Below are 17388 nucleotides of genomic sequence, written 5' to 3'. Positions count from 1 at the left end.
CAAAGATAGAGATCCAGCCAGAGTGACAGAACTAGTCCTTGTGCCAATAAAAAAACTGTCTCTGGGAATTTAAATCTTCCCCTCTTTCTTAGTCTTGGGGAGGAGGAAGGAACTATATCCCTAAGTCTATGGGTAGCATCTTGTACCTCTCAGAAATCCTGGCACCGTATACAACTCACACTTGGGAGGGATTTCTTTTATTCTAGTTTTGGTAAAGGGGAATGCCAAATGGGAAAGGCCCATTGGACACTAAGAGAAGGAACTAAGCTCTTGCAGTATAGACCCAAGAACCATCTGCACTTGAATCTGTGTTACAATTTTGTCCAAAGAAACATTCTTTCAATATATTTTTTTCTTCTGCTTCCTTTTTCATCTCTCACCCTGACTTTTCATAATGAGGAGATTTACCAGATTTAACCTGTGATATTTACTGGAAGTGGAGAAATGTCCTGAGGACAGGCAGGAGTGAACTCAGGGTGTACAGTAACCCTGAGACAAATGCCTTAAAGCAACATCATATTGTGGTCAAGATGGTAAAACTTTTTAATGATAAAGAGCACATAACTTAGGAGAGCCTGCTTTTGCCTGAGTCTACTGGGAAGGACAACATTTGGCCAATTCCAGGCTATCTGCTGAGTGCAAACTCCTTTTGCACATTGAAATCAGTTTGCAGCAACTGAAATAAACTGAGGGGAAAGAGGAAAGTGGCCAGAGGAGAGGAATAACTGGGACATTTGAAAAACAGCTGAAACAATGGGATGTCAAAAGGTCAATCATAATTCGGACTATCTCTGACATTTCATATCCAGTTAGAGGGTATGAAATGGGGTAGTCCCATAATAGATCAGGCCCTCCAGATCAATGAATTCATTTTTAATGTGATATGTTTTTGTGTCCCTAGTAATTAAAAACATTTTCATTCTGAGTTGACAATAACCTGAAGCTGGGAGCAAAGATTTGTATAAATGATTGAACATGGAGGGAGTCTAGAAGACATCAAAGTAATGTGGAAAGACTTACCGCTGATTATCAACAAAATGGAACAGGAGTGAATGTGCAAAATGCTAAAAGCACTGGGATGAGAGGAGATGTGAGGAGAGAAATCATTAGAAAGCACAAATGAAGGTTTAACAAAGAAATTGGTAAAACCAACAAGTGCCCTCTGGCACATAAAAATGTGACACATCATTATGGTCTATGCTTTCATGGACTAGAATCAACTTCATCAGAAGTGTCTGATGCTTTCATTGTTATTGCAACAACAGATTAATGCAACTAGTTGGCCATTGAGGAAATCTGAGAGGAGCAAGAAGTTGCTAAATGTGAGGTGGAAATAAAAATTTGGTGACTTTGGACCTCATCAAATGCTGCTTTTCCCCTGTCCTAGGACACGGTCGAGATGCAGCCAGGACAGAGCCTGCTGGAGTCTACTTCTGGTGGGGCTCTGTCCCAGCTCCGTCCTGGCTACACTGTGGCATCACGTTGAGAGGCTGCCCTGAGAACATGAGTAGCTACTCGTGTTCTCATTGACTAAGTTGGGGACAGCATGGGATAAATCTGGGGTATGCGGGGCACTGCTTGATAGTTTCTCCCACTGCCCCACAGATTCCCCTGCTATCCCCCGGATTATGGACCTCCGTCTGATGAGGTTCATTGTGAGCTGAACACAATGCAGAGAGTTCTACATCAATTTAAATGAGGTGTTATGGCTCCAACCTAAATATTTTTTATCACCATTAGTTTGCAAAATCAATTGAATAGCTCCACAGAGGAAAGTAAGTTTGTGTTTGGTGATGTAGTGGTGGTGTAACCTTTTCTGTCCTATGCCACATTTTGAGCATTAAAATTGATAGGCTGTTATAGATAGACTTAGAACAGGGTCTTTATTTTTATTTCTTTTCTTAGAAAAGAGTTGATGTTGTTTTTGATAAAAATAAGTATGGTGTGCATTTTTAACATTTTGTCTCTAGTGACTGAACACCAAGATTTGTGGCAGATGAAGGATTTGCTGCTGCATAAGTGGCAAATCCAATTTGAATTATACTGTTGCTGCTCCAAACTAAATAAGAACTCTGCCAATGATAAATGAAGTTCCATTCAATTCAGAGCCCTTTCACACCACACATTTGGAGTCCTATTATTCCACTTGAACTACCATGGATGCATGCTATGGATAAAGTTTGGTGCAGGACTGAGGAACTTTCGGACTGAGAATTGTAAATACCTCTCCCTAAACTGCAAATTCCCATCTTCTACAAATTGTTAGCATGACAGTTAGATTAAGAATATAGTGGGAAGGCCAGCAGTAAAATTCATCTGTCAGAATCATTTATTGAGATGTGGGTATGGACTATATGGCAATATAGTGGTCCAAATGGCTCCTAGTCATTGTTGTAGTCTCTTGTTTCTCTCCATTTGTCACTCAACTATCAAAACAGGGAAGCACGCTTTTGCATCAGGGCCAAGGACATACTTGCTATGCACTTAGTTTTATAATGAAAATGCTAGTTTAATGGCTTTTTTTGTTTACTGCTGAAAAAGGATCCAGGATGGTGCAGTGGTTTGAGTACTGGACTATGACTCTAGAGATCATGGTTTGAATCCCCTCTTGGCCATGAAATCCAGTGAGTGACCTTAGGCAAGGCACATTCTCTTAGCCTCAAAGGAAGACAGTAGCAAACCTCTTCTGAACAAATCTTACCAAGAAATTGTTGTGAGAGGTTTGCCAATGGTCAGAAATGATTTGAAGGCAAACAACAACTATGTGGGGCGTGGTCTTGGTGATGAAAATGGAAAATCACAAAAAAGTCACTGTACTTCAAGGCATTTTTCAAGAAAATTATTTTGAGCAATATGTGTGTGTATGTGTGTGTGTGTTTTCTTAACAAAAATCCAGTAATCATTACGTGAATTGTTGATTTTTGTACAGAATGCAAACCTGTGAAAACCAGCAACATTTTATTAACAGAAAACATCACAGAGTGTGAATACATAAAAATGCACAAAAAGAAAAATTAAAGACTAACGAAAAAAGGTTGAAATTCTAGCCAGTGATTCACAATAGATACCCATCCTGACTTTAAACAGCAACTGAAGTGCTTACAATCCAGCAAACACCACATTCATATTGCAGCTGTGTAATCCCTGGATTTTTATACCAAAAAATTAGAAGAAACCACATTATGGCACCACTCACGTTCATGACATTTTTACCTGAGTAGAAAGAAATCTCTTGGGAACAACTATTCTCATGTTTCACAGTTTGAATGCTGGACGTACACCCATGTGTGTGTGTGTGATTTCATTTTCAGCATTAGTTCCACACCAAGGCTGTGGGGAAAGAGCCTGAAATAATAGGTACAATTCTGGACACAAAAATGACATTATACAGAAATTTGTTCCATTTCAATGTTTGTATATTTTAACAAAGCCAAATGTCCAGAATTCAGAGATCTTTCTTAGGTAGACTAATGCATGGTAAATGATTTTTGAGACATCTCCTATTTGAATCCCTCACCCCCTAATGAATCATAAAGTACTAATGAAATCCTATATAGATCCTCAATGATGTGTCATGCTGCATGGTGTGCTATTGAGAAACATAAACTCAAAGGAAGAAGAGAATTAGCCAGCTGCAATAAATCACTACTGACCAAGAGATCACGAGATCGAAGCCCAGGTCAGATTAAGCTCCCGATCATTAATAGCCTAGCTTGCTGTTGACCTATTCAGCTCAAAAGACAGTTGCATCTGTTGAGTAGAAAATTTAGGTGCTGCTTTATGCGGGGAGGCTAATTTAACTAATTTCCAACACTATAAAAACTCCCAGCAGCGTGGAAAGGAATGAGGAAGTACTCCATCAAGGACTTGGTGTCACAAGTGGACGATGAAGTGGCAGCTCCCCCTGTGGCTGAATCGAACATACCCTCATGAAGCCGGAAGCTGGAAAATCTTAAAATGCCTCTGTGTCTGTCTATATGTTGTACGTCTAATGGCATTGAATGTTTGCTATGTATATGTGCATTATGATCTGCCCTGAGTCCGCGGTGAGAAGGGCAGAATATAAATATTGTAATAAATAACTAAATAATAAATTCTTTGTGTTTTAGGGCCTTTCCACACTGCAAAATATAGCAGTATGATTTTGCTTTATCTACCATAGCAGCACCTGATGGAGTCCTCAGATTTCTGGCCTGGTACAGGTGAGGCATTAGAATTCTAACAATTAAAAATACCAGGATCCCACAGGTCTGACATCTGTATAGTGTTGTAACTGCATAGTGTGAAAGGGGCCCCAGATGCTGCAGTTTCCAAGTGCCTAACTTCCATGTGTTGTTTTTGATGGAGAGAGTATCTTCAATTATTTCTTTCCTTAATTTACCGTTATGTTAACATACCAGAATCAAAGCAGCTTTAGAAAATATGCCCTTAACTCCCCTTGATTAAAACTTGTCCTTGCCGATTAAAACAGGAATTAATGGTTCAGTTTAGCTGATGAAAATACTGATTAAAAGCTGTAGCCCCGTGAAAAAGCTTTTGCTAGGGGTTGCTCACCAAGGAGCCGTCATGTTTGTAGCCATTAGTCCAGCAATGGCTTTGTCTAGACTAATCACATAAAGCGTCTCCAGGCCAATGCTGTGCGTATTTGGAAACCACTCCTGCCTCGACATGATTGGTCCAATCGATGTTGGAAGCAGCATGCAGACATTGTGGTTTCAGCTCGGGGTATCTTTGGCTCTTAAATCATTTCTCAAGGTATTCCAGAGCATTTTCCTAATGCACTGAAATTAAATATTGGCAGTGCAATGAATGGATAAGCAAATGTGGCTGACAGCCTGCTTTGAACAACTTCTCAGATGCAAAAGGCTCTGGGCACTGAAATCTGTTTGACACAGAAAGGGAACATTTGCCAGAATATGGATGGGATTTCCTTTGACTCTGCTCATTTTGTTTAATGTACCATAGGATACTGGCCAAAGAAAGGCAAGAGGGAATATGATTTGGAGAGTGTGAACTGAAATTTAGGTGGTAGTTCAAATAAATGCAGTCCTCCAAGGGTTCTACAATTTACAGCTGTTACTGAATACTCATTTAAGTTCCATGAACTTTGAACAATTGACTCAGAGGTTTGGCTGTTAAAAATCTCCAGGAGAGCCATGCTGATGAATTCTGAAGACAAAGTTAAGCAAATTTGCAGATCTTCTTTGTTTCCAACACAGTCCACTATTTTAATCATTTGATGACTCACAATGACTGGATGGCCATCTGTCGAGGGTGCTTTGTGCTTTTCCTGTATGGCAGGGGGTTGGACTGGATGACAATTTGATCTCTTCCAACTCTATAATTCTATGTGTTTTTTCATAAGATTTAAATTCCCAATCCTATATTCACTTCCCAGGGAGTACTTACTTAGGCGACCCCCTCATAGGCCAAGGACAATGGTCTTCCAGTTGTGGGGTCTTGGGGGTGGGTCCGTAGGTGGCTGAAGAGACCTATTCTTGACCCACATGTTCTCCCACAGTGGGAACATTGGTTTCCAGGTGGAAGGCGATCCCGGTCCCAGGGAGTAAGCCATATTGAATCCAATTGAATTTTTAAGGAACATACTGGGGCATGTTAGGGTTGTCCAAATATTCGTTATGTTCTCGTTTCATAATTATTTCGGATTGTTCTCGTTTTTTGAAACGAGTATTGAAACGTTTTCCCTGGGCGCAACTGGAAATGTAATGTGAACCATCATTGGCCCATTCTCTAATTGTTTCTTAAAATTTTCGTTAAATTTTTTCCTTACAAAATTTTTTTAAAAATATTTTTTTATTTTTTTTTTATTTTTTTTGTTTCTGCAACCTAACATGAATGGGAGCCTAGCGCAGCCTAACATGGTTACCGCTCCCTGGCCAATCAGAGATTTCCACGATGGCTGAAAAAGGTGGGGGCTAGCGTCCTCTGCGTCCACGTGGAGGATCTCTATAAAAATCCCCTCCCCAACTGAGCCAAGCCATTCTGGGTTGGGATACCGAGGAAAGAGGGTGTTTCGCGCGCGCTGGGAAGCTGCTTGCTTGCTTGGGGGAGAGAGGGCTAAGTGACTGGGGATAGAGTGTTTCTGTTGTTGCTGGTTCGATATTGTGTTTTTTGGGGGGGAAATTGCCTGGGGGCTTGGGGCAGAGTCCTTGCTGTGGCTGGCTTTAGGGAACTTTTTTTCCCAAAGGACGTCTGCGTCCCTGCTAGTGCTGAGCTTGGGGTGCTTTCCATCTACTCCTGAGGGAGACCTTTTGCCTTTCTGTTTTTCTTTTTGGAAATTAGCAATCACCACAGTGGCACTCCTGCCAAGGCATTGCTTGACGTGTGCTGCATTTCTAATCCAAAGTCTACACAAGTAGAAGAGGGACTTTTACAGTGATAAGAACCCAATTGAACAGGAAATAAGACTTTCAAACCAGGAACAGATTTCTTCAAATATTGAAAAATAGTGTATTATAAAAAGTTATGAAAATTCGCCAAAAATCATAGGAGACAGGAAACATGCTGCAATTTGTTGAGCAAAGAGTGTGGAATGTGTTCTCCCACTGTACCAAATTTGATGAGAATAGCTCAAGAAATGAGGGCGGGAGACCCCCAGAAAAGTCCCCCCCGGTTTCCTTTTTTTTGGCGATTGCACATGCGTGTCCGCCATTTTAGAAACATTTTAGAAACATTACGAATTTTCGGAAATATCCGAAAATTTTGGGTGAAACATTAAGAAATAATTTCTATATCGAAGAGCTGGCACCCCCTACTTTAGAAACGAGAATTGAAACATTTTTTCCATCGATCGGACAAGCCTAGGGCATGTGAAGCCAATGAAGTCCATGTATAATACCTCCCAACCTCTGAGGATGCCTGCCATAGATGTGGGCGAAACATCAGGAGAGAATACTTCTGGAACATGACCATACAGCCTGGAAAACATACAACAACCCTAAAAAAATGAAGTTCAACAGGGACAAATGCAAGATACTTCACTTAGGCAGAAAAAATGAAATGCAAAGATACAGAATGGGGACACCTGGCTCGACAACAGAACGTGTGAAAATGATCTTGGAGTCCTCGTGGACAACAAGTTAAACATGAGCCTACAATGTGATGCGGCAGCGAAAAAAGCCAATGGGATTTTGGCCTGCATAAATAGGAGTATAATGTCTAGATCCAGGGAAGTCATGCTAGCCCTCTATTCTGCCTTGGTCAGACCACACCTGGAAGACTGTGTCCAATTCTGGGCAGTGCAATTGAAGGGAGATGTTGACAAGCTGGAATATGTCCAGAGGAGGGGAACTAAAATGCACAAGCTTTATTGAAACATTTGATTAGGAAAAACGTATTACTAATATGCAAAGGAATCTGGTAGAGCCTTAGAGACTAACTGAGAGAACAAAATTGGTAGTAGACACTTTTGTATACAAATTCTACTTCCCCACTGTCACTGGGCCCATAAGTTTTCCAAACCTGTCTGGGTTGATATGTACTGTAACTCAAAACCAGCATTTCTCTATCTGCTCCCATTCCAAAATTACATCTGCTCCAAATGGGGCAAAAAGAATTTACATGATTACCACTATTTATATAGTGAATTGCAATAAAAAATAAATTGAATACAATGTAGTGGCCAGCCTTCAGTCATGATTAACGTTTGCTGAAATGTAATGACTCTTATGCCTACGCAGCAAAACATGATCTGCCAAACAATGTGTGCAGTCTTGGCTGTGTCCTCGGATCTGAAGAGTAACACAAATGGTAGACAAAATCAACTCAGCACTAGTAGTGCCCTGAACAAAGTGTAGCACAATCATAAATACATTTCTTTGGAAATCAACCCCATTGAATGTCCTCCTCATTGAACATATTGCCTGAGATTCTTATACAATGATAGCCATTTCAGTGCTGTTCCTTTATGGGCTGTCTCAGTTGATGTTCTGGATTAAGGAGGGCAGAGCTGCATCTACATGTCACACCAGCTTTTAAGCCTACTGTTGTTCCATCATGAATGAAGAACCACCCTAGTATTGGATATTTCCTTATGAAATTGTGTAAAAAGTCAAACTGTTGAGTGTTACCTTTACTTGCTTTAAGATCTTATTTAAAAAATGGAAATGGAATACCTGACAGCAGGTGTGGTATAGTAGTTTGAGTGATGAGTTATGACTATGGAGAACAGGATTCAAATCCCTACCCGGCCATGGAAACCTACTTGACATTTCACACGCCATCAGAGGATGGCAAAGGCAACCCTCCTCAGAACAAATCTTGCTATGAAAACTCCATGTTACCTTTGCCTGAAGGCCCAGATAAGCGGGAAATGACTTGAAGGCACACAACAGCAGTGATAGGTAGCCAGGGAGTTGGGGTGAAATTAGGTTTACTTCAGAAAAGGTCTTACAATTGCTTTTGAGTGATTGGCACATAGACCTCCTTCAAAGAAGCATTTACATCCACCACCCTATTGGTCAGATCTCTTCTGGCATCTTGAATGAGCAAGGTTGAACATGTGGTTGACCTCACCTCTCTGAACAAATTATCCACATAATCATGTTGACAATATCTAATATTGCTAATTGAATCTTATTTATAAAATTAGGTCACAAGTTTAATAGATGGTGGGAGTAATGTATATACTATTTATCTGGATTTTAGCAAAGCTTTTGATAAAGACCCCCATGGTATTTTGATAAGCAAACTGATTAAATATAGAAGATATGGAGACACTATCAGACAGATCCATAATTGACTGGAAAATCATGTTCAAAGAGTTCTCATCCGTGTCTGTGCTTCAGATTGGAGCGGAATTTTAACTGGAGTGCCAAAGGGTCCATTCCTGGGACTGACACACTTCAATAATTTTATCAACTTAGATGATGGGCTGAGAGAGCGCTTCCCAAATTTTCAGAGAGGCAAAACCTGGGAGGGTAAGGACAGGATCCAAAAGAACTCAATAAACTAAAAAAAATGGTTTAAATTAAGAAAATGAAATTTGACTGAGAGATTAGACTCTTTAAATGTCTAAAGGAATGTTGCAAAAAGGGAGAATGTAGGTTTCTTCTGTGCTCCCAAAGAAGAGGAGGGACAGAGCTAATGGTTTTAAGTTACAGGAGAGTAGATTTGAGTGAACATTAAAAGGATCTTCTTGACAGTAAGAGCAGTACAGAGATGAAATGAATTACCTAGAGAAATTGTGGGGTTTCATTCTCTGGATGTCTTCATACAGAGTCTGAACAGTTATCTGCTGGGTAGGTTCTAACTAAAGAATGTGATGGCCTGTGAGGCTCTTTCCAACTTGTGATTCTATGAATTATTCTGCACAAAAATCCATGAGATACATGGGGGTTTAGTTCAAAAACTCCTTCTATCCAGCTATACATATTTCTGTGAAAGGTTGCTATTTTCTACACACACAAATCTTATGTAAAGACATCTTGTGTAAAAAAAAGGAAAACCAGCAGCCTTGCACAAAAATAGCCATGGGTTTTATTGTACAAGCTTTCTGTACTGTGACAGATTTCTGTTTTCTGAACAAAATTGTTGTGCAACATTGGTGGGATTTTGCATAGAAAACAGCAAACTTGCTGCAGTGGTGCAATGACAGTAAACATGGATTCAAAAGTAACATTATAAATACAAAACAGGGTGCCAGTCATTTTGGGAGGGTGAGTGTAAAACTCCACATGTATTTAATCACAGAACAATTTTCCAGGACAATTTGTGAGACATGAACGCTGGGTGATAAAACTACATAGAACTTTCTTTGCATCAGGTCGAAAACCATGGAAATTGGTCATCCTCACGTATAATAACAAAATACTTGCATCCTTGTTGCAAACTAGTGTTTCTTAATCTGATACTCTTTAGATATGTTGGACTACAACATGGCCATGATGGTTGGAGATTGCAATTGTAGTAGTCCGGTCCATCTGGAGTGTAAGAGATTGGGAAAAAACTGGAGTGCGGAGTAGGAGCAAGCACAGCAGTCATTCACCCATTGACCTTGTTTATATCTTGCCTTTTGCTATCAGAACTGGCAATTCACAATGAAATAAACACAGTATAGATGAAAATACACAAAGGGCTATTATTAAAATATAATTACACTTCTAATAACAATACAAATAATTTAAAACTTGCATAAAATGGACAAAATAAAAGTTTAAGAACACAGTGACACCTTATTTTTTTTAAGCTTTCTTTTTCAATAGAGATAAATATAAGATACTACATTTAGTCAAGAAAAATGAAACACATAATGGCTGATGGAATCTGGGAACTTTGGGACAAGGAAGTAATGTTTCCAAGCTCTGTCCAGAGGGGAAAGAAAAGCAAGTCAATTGGAAAGGAAACATTGGGACTTATCGATAACATCTTGTCACACTCTTGATGAATCCCCCTTTCAAATTCAAACTCACTGGCTCTACAGAACAAATGTCTGCACAGAGCTTTCGATCAATGCCTTTGCAGGCTCTGATAAAGCACTTAACATACTCTTCTTTCACTTTAACGCACAATTCAGCATAAACCAAGGCAGCACTTAAAACCAAGCAAGACTTACCATGCCTAAAGTTGGCTTAAGTTTTGAAACATTTTACACCATATTTAAATGCATAGTTAACTTATCACAATAATGAATGTATTCCCCAATGTAAACCTTTTGGTAGGAGTTTAATATAATATATGTATTTATTAATAAACATTATAACATTATACCATGCATGCCTGCGGTTGCACACACTCAGTAATAATTTTCCAGAGCATTGTTATACTTATTCATTTCCTTGTACTTTGCTTGCCACATGCAAGCATTTACATGATTTTAGGAGCAAAATAAGTTACCAGTACAGCAAATGCATTTTCCATTTCAATTTTGTAATTTTCTGCTTGAGAAATGTTGCCTTGTGTCAATGAAGTGAATAGTATGGTGACTGCCTTCTAAATTGATACTTGTCCATGCATCCACATTACGAATCAAGTCAGGAAGGCAGTGGAAATAAAAACTGTTAATCATCTTTCAGCCATATTTTGTCACAGGAGAATACAAGAATTTGGCTGCCCCACATGAATGCTTCTTCCATTGATTCATAATTTCATGGAATTCACAAGGACATTTCTTCTGAAGCCCCTGTCCATTATGTTTTCAATGGGGCACTGCTGGCAGTGCTCCAGGCATTTCGCTGCCTGAGGAAGAACAGCAAATGGTGCTTCCCCCATGCTGTTCCAAGCCAAGGCACATAATGCTCCATGCCAGCCAAATTATTTTGGCATCGGAAGCAGAAAATCCCAGTAGTATTTCACTTTAAGAGTAAAAAAAATACTAGGGCAATACATCAAATAACTAGAGATTTTCTTGCATTTCTTGACCCCAGAATTAACAGCCTTAGATGCTTGTTCCACTTTACTTGATGGCAGGCTCAGCATTGACTGCAGAAAAGGGGAAACAAGTCAACAAGGCTTTAAACTTGTTTGAACCCAGTAAAATTATATGTATATCTATTTTGACTTTCATTCATGTTCAAAAGCAGGAGTATGTATGTGGTTTTGTCTGTTGATTTATGGCAACTTATCAATTCCATTGAGTTTTCTTATGCAAGGAATACTCAAAAGTGCTGGTGCCAGTTCTTTCCTTTGAAATATAGCCTACTGTACTTGGTATTTATTGGTGGTCTTCCATCCAAGAATTAAACAGGGTTGACCTTGCATAGTTTCCTAGATCAGATGGCATAGATTTCTTGGCTCACTCCAGTTTGCTTCCTTGTTTTGTGTGCTCATGCCTTCCTTACAGAGACCGACTGGCAAGCTGTAATAGCTTTCTTAAGGCTGGCTGCCTAGAGGGAGGAGGCAAAATAGGACATTTGCACCATGGAATTGTGTCCCCAAATGAGGTTTTCCTCCCCAAATTTCTAGAAGTACAGAAACCTTAATCTTGAAATGAACATTTAGAGATACAATTCAGGCACCCAAGAAAAGGGAAGGATGGGAAAAAAATCCAAGGGAATATGAATATAGCAAATGTAAGAAATGTAGTTGAAATAATTTTCCACATCTCACGCTCTGCAATGCTAGAAGGAAAATGTCATTGTGGGAGCAAAGGTCTATTATTTGGATGGGCAAAGTCTTCATCCCTCCACTCCTGTAGCAACACTCCTGGGGTAAAGCTCTACATCTGTGCCTCCTTTTGAAACTTGGAGTGGCAGGACTCTGGTGTGAAATTTAATAGGACTGGATGAACTGAGGTAAGGAGACTCTTTATGTTTATACAATGAGCCCAACATGAAGCTTTCTCGGTGAGTTTTGTTCAGAGAGGGTTTTGCTTTTGCCTTCCTCTGGGGCTAAGAGAGTGTGACATTCCCAAGATCACCCAGTGGGTCTCCTTGGCTGAGGAATACAACCTTGGTCTCCAACATTGCAGTCCAGTGCCCAAACCACTACAACACCACTTGGGACAAACTGAAAGAATTTCTTCTCCCTACCCAGGGTACTTCTGTCTCAGACACAGAGCTTGAAAAAGTGTGGCAGTACAATGAGAGCACAGCAGAGGCAAGGGGAGTTTCAGTTCCAAAAACAATTCTTCACCACTCTGTTCAAACTGAAGGCCAAAATGAGGAAGGTGGTGACTGTTTTGACAAATCAGCACCATGGACAGCACTCTATTAAAAACTCCTTCTGAGTAAGTGCAGTTTTACTTGTGTAATTTTCCAGACTAGGGATAGGGACAGTGTGATGCTTCAGCTGTTGGTAGAATGTATTTCCCAAGTCGTCTCATAAACTGGCTAGGGTTGATGGGATATACAATCCAACAGCACTAGAGATTCACTCCCTGGTCCAAACCACAGTGTTTCACAGCTCAAAAGAAGGGTTGGATCACAATGATGACTCCACTGAAGAAGCATGTTTCATTGCATCCCTAAATTCTGGTGGTGATCTGATATGTCTGTCAATAGCCATTTTCATTCTTGATGGCCATATTGATGGGGAATCCTGGTAAATGCAGTCTGACAAAAGGGATGCTTTATAGGGATGCTTTTATCTGCATGGGAATTTGCCTGTTCGTTGAACTCACTGAAAAGGAGTCTACAGCTCTAGAACCCATTTTCTGACCCTACTTTGACAATGTCCTAGGTCAGGGCTTGGCTTGTAAAATGGGACAAGCCCAGCCTTGTTTCATGGTGGGAGAAAGGCATTCTAGGTGAGATCAAGAGTCCCCCCCCCCCGCTTCTAAAGACCCCCAACAGCTCAGGCTGTGTCTAAAATGTAGAATGAACACAGTTTGACACAGAATTAACAGCCAGGCTCAGTGCTATGGAATCATGCTATGCTAGTTTTATATCTGGAGCAGAATGAAGAAGGCGGGGCCGGGAAGACATCTTTCCACCATGTCTCCTGTATCAATTTAATGATATAATGATATATAATAATATTATACTATACTAATATTACTAATATTATAATACATTGTATATACATGTAATATTAATAATAATATTATGATGTAATACAATGTAATAATTATTATAATTCACTATTATAATTGTATATTTATATTACATGCAATATTACTAATAATATTGCGATTTAGTTGTATAATATAATATATTGTATGTATATATACTTGTAAACCGCCCTGAGTCCCCTTCGGGGTGAGAAGGGCGGTATATAAATGTCGCAAATAAATAAATAAATAAATAAATCATGCAAGATGTAATTTTTAGAGAGGGTCTTTAGTTTTGGGTTGCTGTGAATTTTCTGGGCTGTATGGCCATGTTCTAGAAGCATTCTCTCCTGACGTTTCACCCACATCTATGGCAGGCATCCTCAGAGGTGTGAGGTCTGTTGGAAACTAGGCAAGAGGGGTTTGCCTGTGGAAAGTTCAGGTAGAGAAAAAGAACTCTTGTATGTTGGAGGCAAGTGTGAATGTTGAAATTAATCACCTTGATTAGCACTGAATGGCCTCGCAGCTTCAAAGCCTGGCTGCTTCCTGCCTGTGTGAAACCTTTGTTAGGAGGTGTCAACTGGGTCTGATTGTTTCATGTCTGGAATTCCCCAGTATTCTGAGTGTTGTTCTTTATTTACTGTCCTGATTTTAGAGATTTTAATTCTGGTAGCCAGATTTTGTTCATTTTCATTGTTTCCTCCTTTCTATTGAAATTGTCCACATGCTTGTGGATTTCAATGGCTTCTCTGTGTAGTCTGACATGGTAATTGTGAGAGTGGTCTGTGCCCAAGTTGGTTCATCAAGTGCTCTGCTATAGCTGACTCCTCTGGTTGGATTCGTCTGCAGTGCCTTTCATGTTCCTTGATTCCTGTCTGGGCAATGCTGCTGCATTTGGTGGCCAATTGCTACATTCACACTTGCCTCAAACAGACAAGAGTTCTTTCTCCCACCCTGGACTTTCCACAGATATATAAACCCCTCTTGCCTAGTTTTCGACAGTCCTCACGACCTCTGAGGATGCATACCATAGATGTGGGCGAAACGTTAGGAGAGAATGCTTCTGGAACATGATTAAACAGGCCAGAAAACTCACAGGAACCCATTCATTCTATAGTGTAGATTCAGCCCGAGACAAATGGAAGCCTCCATCCCGGAAAAGGGTAGAAACCTTTGCCATCTTGAGCCTTAGCTGCCGAGAAGTCCGGCGATCAATCTCCCTTGGCCACCAAAGGAAGGAGGGCTCGGGGGAGGGACGGGCGGGAAAGCAGCAAGTGGGGGGCTCCGGGTGCGGGTTGTGAAGGCGCCTGACGTCAGCGGATGGTTTCTCGTCCACTTTGGTGCCATTGACCCGCTCGGGGCTGGCAAGTGCCTCCCCCCCCCCCTCTTCGGAACCCTCCCTCGATAGAGAGAGAGAGAGCAGCCAATCAGGAGCCGGCTTTATTGGCCGGGCTGCTCGGGAGGCGAGCGCAGGGCTCATCCGCCGGTCCTGGTGGCGAGTGGCGCGGAGTTGGTGGGCGACGCCGGAGAGGGGTCTCTGGCGACCGGGAGGGAATCCCAAGGGCCAACTTCCCTTCGAGGAGACCCGCGGGAGTGATGGGCTAGAGGGAGGGGGAAGAAGAGAAAGAGAAGGGGGAAGAAGCCGAAGGCAGCGGAGGCTGGTCCTGAAAGGAGCAGTTGTTGGGCGTGAGTCACCGAAGCGACCCATCCACCCATCCTCCCTTTTCTGCGTCTTCCCCTCGGCTTCCTTGCCATGAAGGCAGGATGAGGGGCGGCCGGAGGAGGCGAGGTCCAGCCCGAGCCGGAGCAGCCGATGCATGAGTGCGAGGAGCTGGAAGAGGAGGAGGAGGAGGAAGAAGAAGAAGAGGAGGAGGAGGAAGAGGAGGCCAGCGGCGGGAGGCGCCAGCATGGAGCCCCGCAAGGACTACTGAGAGCCCCGGGCTGCTGCCAGCGCTGCCGCCGCCCGAGCCCCAGGCAGCCCGCGATGGGGGTGGGCGCGGGAGGCTGGCCCGGCCGGAGCGGAGGACTGCTCTTCTTCCTCCTGCTCTTCCTCGGCCTCGCCATCGTCCCCCAGAGCGCCCCGCAAGTGCTCCGGATCGGTGAGTGCGGGCTGCCCGCGCGCGCGCGTGTGCGCGTGTGTGGAGGAAGGGAGTACGGGGTGGGTGGGTCAGAAGGGAAAGGAAAGCCCACTGGGTCCCTATGGGATGCGGTGCGAGGGGAGGGGAACCTTTTCTTCTCCCCCTGCATGGGTTGGACTGGATGGCCTTTGCGCTCTCTTCCAACTCTACGATTCTGGGATTGGAAGGAGATGGTGGGAGGAAGGCTCATGCTGGGAAGAGACACAGGTTGAGGGGGTCTCAGGGGCCCAATGGAGCCCATCTTTGCCCCCCCCCGGGTGCCATTTAAACGAGACGAGGGCAGTTCTCGGGACCTGCCCCCTTTCCGCCCCCTCTTCTCCCGCTTCTTGGACCAGCATCACCCCCTCCTTCCCTCCCCCATTACTCAGGGTGCATCTACACCAGGCATGGACAAACTTCACGTTTAACTTGGACAACAAGTTAAACACAAGCCAACAATGTCATGCGGCGGCTAAAAATGAGATTTTGGCCTGCACAAATAGAAGTATAGTAGTGTCTAGATCCAGGGAAGTCCTGCTACTCCTCTATTCCACCTTGGTCAGACCACACCAGGAATCATACTGTGTCCAATTCTGGGCACCACTACTGAAGGGAGATGTTGATAAGACCAGAGGAGGGCAACTAAAATGATCAAAGGTCTGGAGAACAAGCCCTATGAGGAGCAACTTAAAGAGCTGGGCATGTTCAGCCTGAAAAAGAGAAGGAGAGGAGACATGATTGTCATGTATAAATATGTGAGGGGAAGTCACAGGGAAGAGGGAGCAAGGGTGTTCTCTGCTGCCCTGGAGACTAGGACACAGAACAATGGCTTCAAATTACAGGAAAGGAGATTCCACCTGAACATTAGGATGAACTTCCTCACTGTGAGAGCTGTACAGCAGTGGAACTCTCTGCCCCGGACTGTGGTGGAGGCTCCTTCTTTGGAGGCTTTTAAACAGAGGCTGAATGGCCATCTGTCGGGGGTGCTTTGAATGCAATTTTCCTGCTTCTTGGCAGGGGTTGGACTGGATGACCCATTAGGTCTCTTCCAGTTTTATGATTCTATGATTTATAGCCAGTAGGTGGGATTGTGGGAGGTTTTTTTTTTTTTCTGTGTCAGGAGCAACCGGAGTTGCTTCTGGAGTGAGAGAATTGGCCGTCTGCAAGGACGTTGCCCAGGGGACGCCCAGATGTTTTGATGTTTTACCATCTTTGTGGGAGGCTTCTCTCATGTCCCCACATGGAGCTGGAGCTGAAAGAGGGAGCTCATCCACGCTCTCCCCAGGTGGGATTCGAACCTGGCAGCTTTCAGGTCAGCAACCCAACCTTCAAGTCATGAGGCTTTTATCCCCTAGGCCATCAGAGGCTCCTATTGTGGGAGGTGAAACACCTGGAGGTCTGAAGTTTGTCCATGCCTGATCTGTACTGTGGAATGATTGCAGTTTGACACCTCTTGAACTGCCATGGGTCAATGCTGTGGAATCCTGCCAGTTGTAGTTTGACTTCTAGTCTTTCCTCACCTCTGTCCAAAGGTGCTAGTGCCTCATCAAGCTACACATTATTAGAGGATCCCATAGCCTTGAGCCAAGGCAGTTCAAATGTTGTCAAACTTGCAAGTGTAAATGTGCCTTCAGACTCCCAATTTCTGAGAAAGCCTTGGTAAGCCCACTGAGCCACGGAAACCTGTCTTTCTCGGTGCGTGTGGCTTGGGATGGGGTTTTCTAAGGTGAGTCCACGCTTCCTGCACTTCATCTCTTGGGTGTGGAGAAAACCCATCCCTCGTGGAAATCTCGCATCTCCTTTGTGTTTGCCGCAGGATTTGTC

At 42.7% G+C, this 17388-nt stretch overlaps 1 protein-coding gene across 6 annotated transcripts in view; it reads left to right on the top strand.

Moving 5' to 3' along the window:
* The first annotated feature begins 14881 nt into the window (after window positions 1-14881).
* The window catches only part of grik1 (glutamate ionotropic receptor kainate type subunit 1), a 212577-nt gene continuing 210070 nt past the window's right edge, over window positions 14882-17388 (top strand). For 3 of the 6 annotated variants that reach the window (XM_003219044.3, XM_062975044.1, XM_062975043.1), the window contains exon 1: window positions 14883-15546. In XM_003219044.3, coding sequence (XP_003219092.3) covers window positions 15261-15546 — 286 coding nt within the window. In that variant the 5' untranslated portion in view covers window positions 14883-15260. Of the gene's footprint in view, window positions 15547-17388 lie in introns of all 6 variants that reach the window. The other 3 variants (XM_008107619.2, XM_008107618.2, XM_008107621.3) reach the window with 2 other exon arrangements.

This window comes from Anolis carolinensis, chromosome 3, assembly GCF_035594765.1.
Source record: "Anolis carolinensis isolate JA03-04 chromosome 3, rAnoCar3.1.pri, whole genome shotgun sequence".
NCBI lineage: Eukaryota > Metazoa > Chordata > Lepidosauria > Squamata > Dactyloidae > Anolis > Anolis carolinensis.
This window is presented reverse-complemented; position numbering and strand designations above follow the sequence as displayed.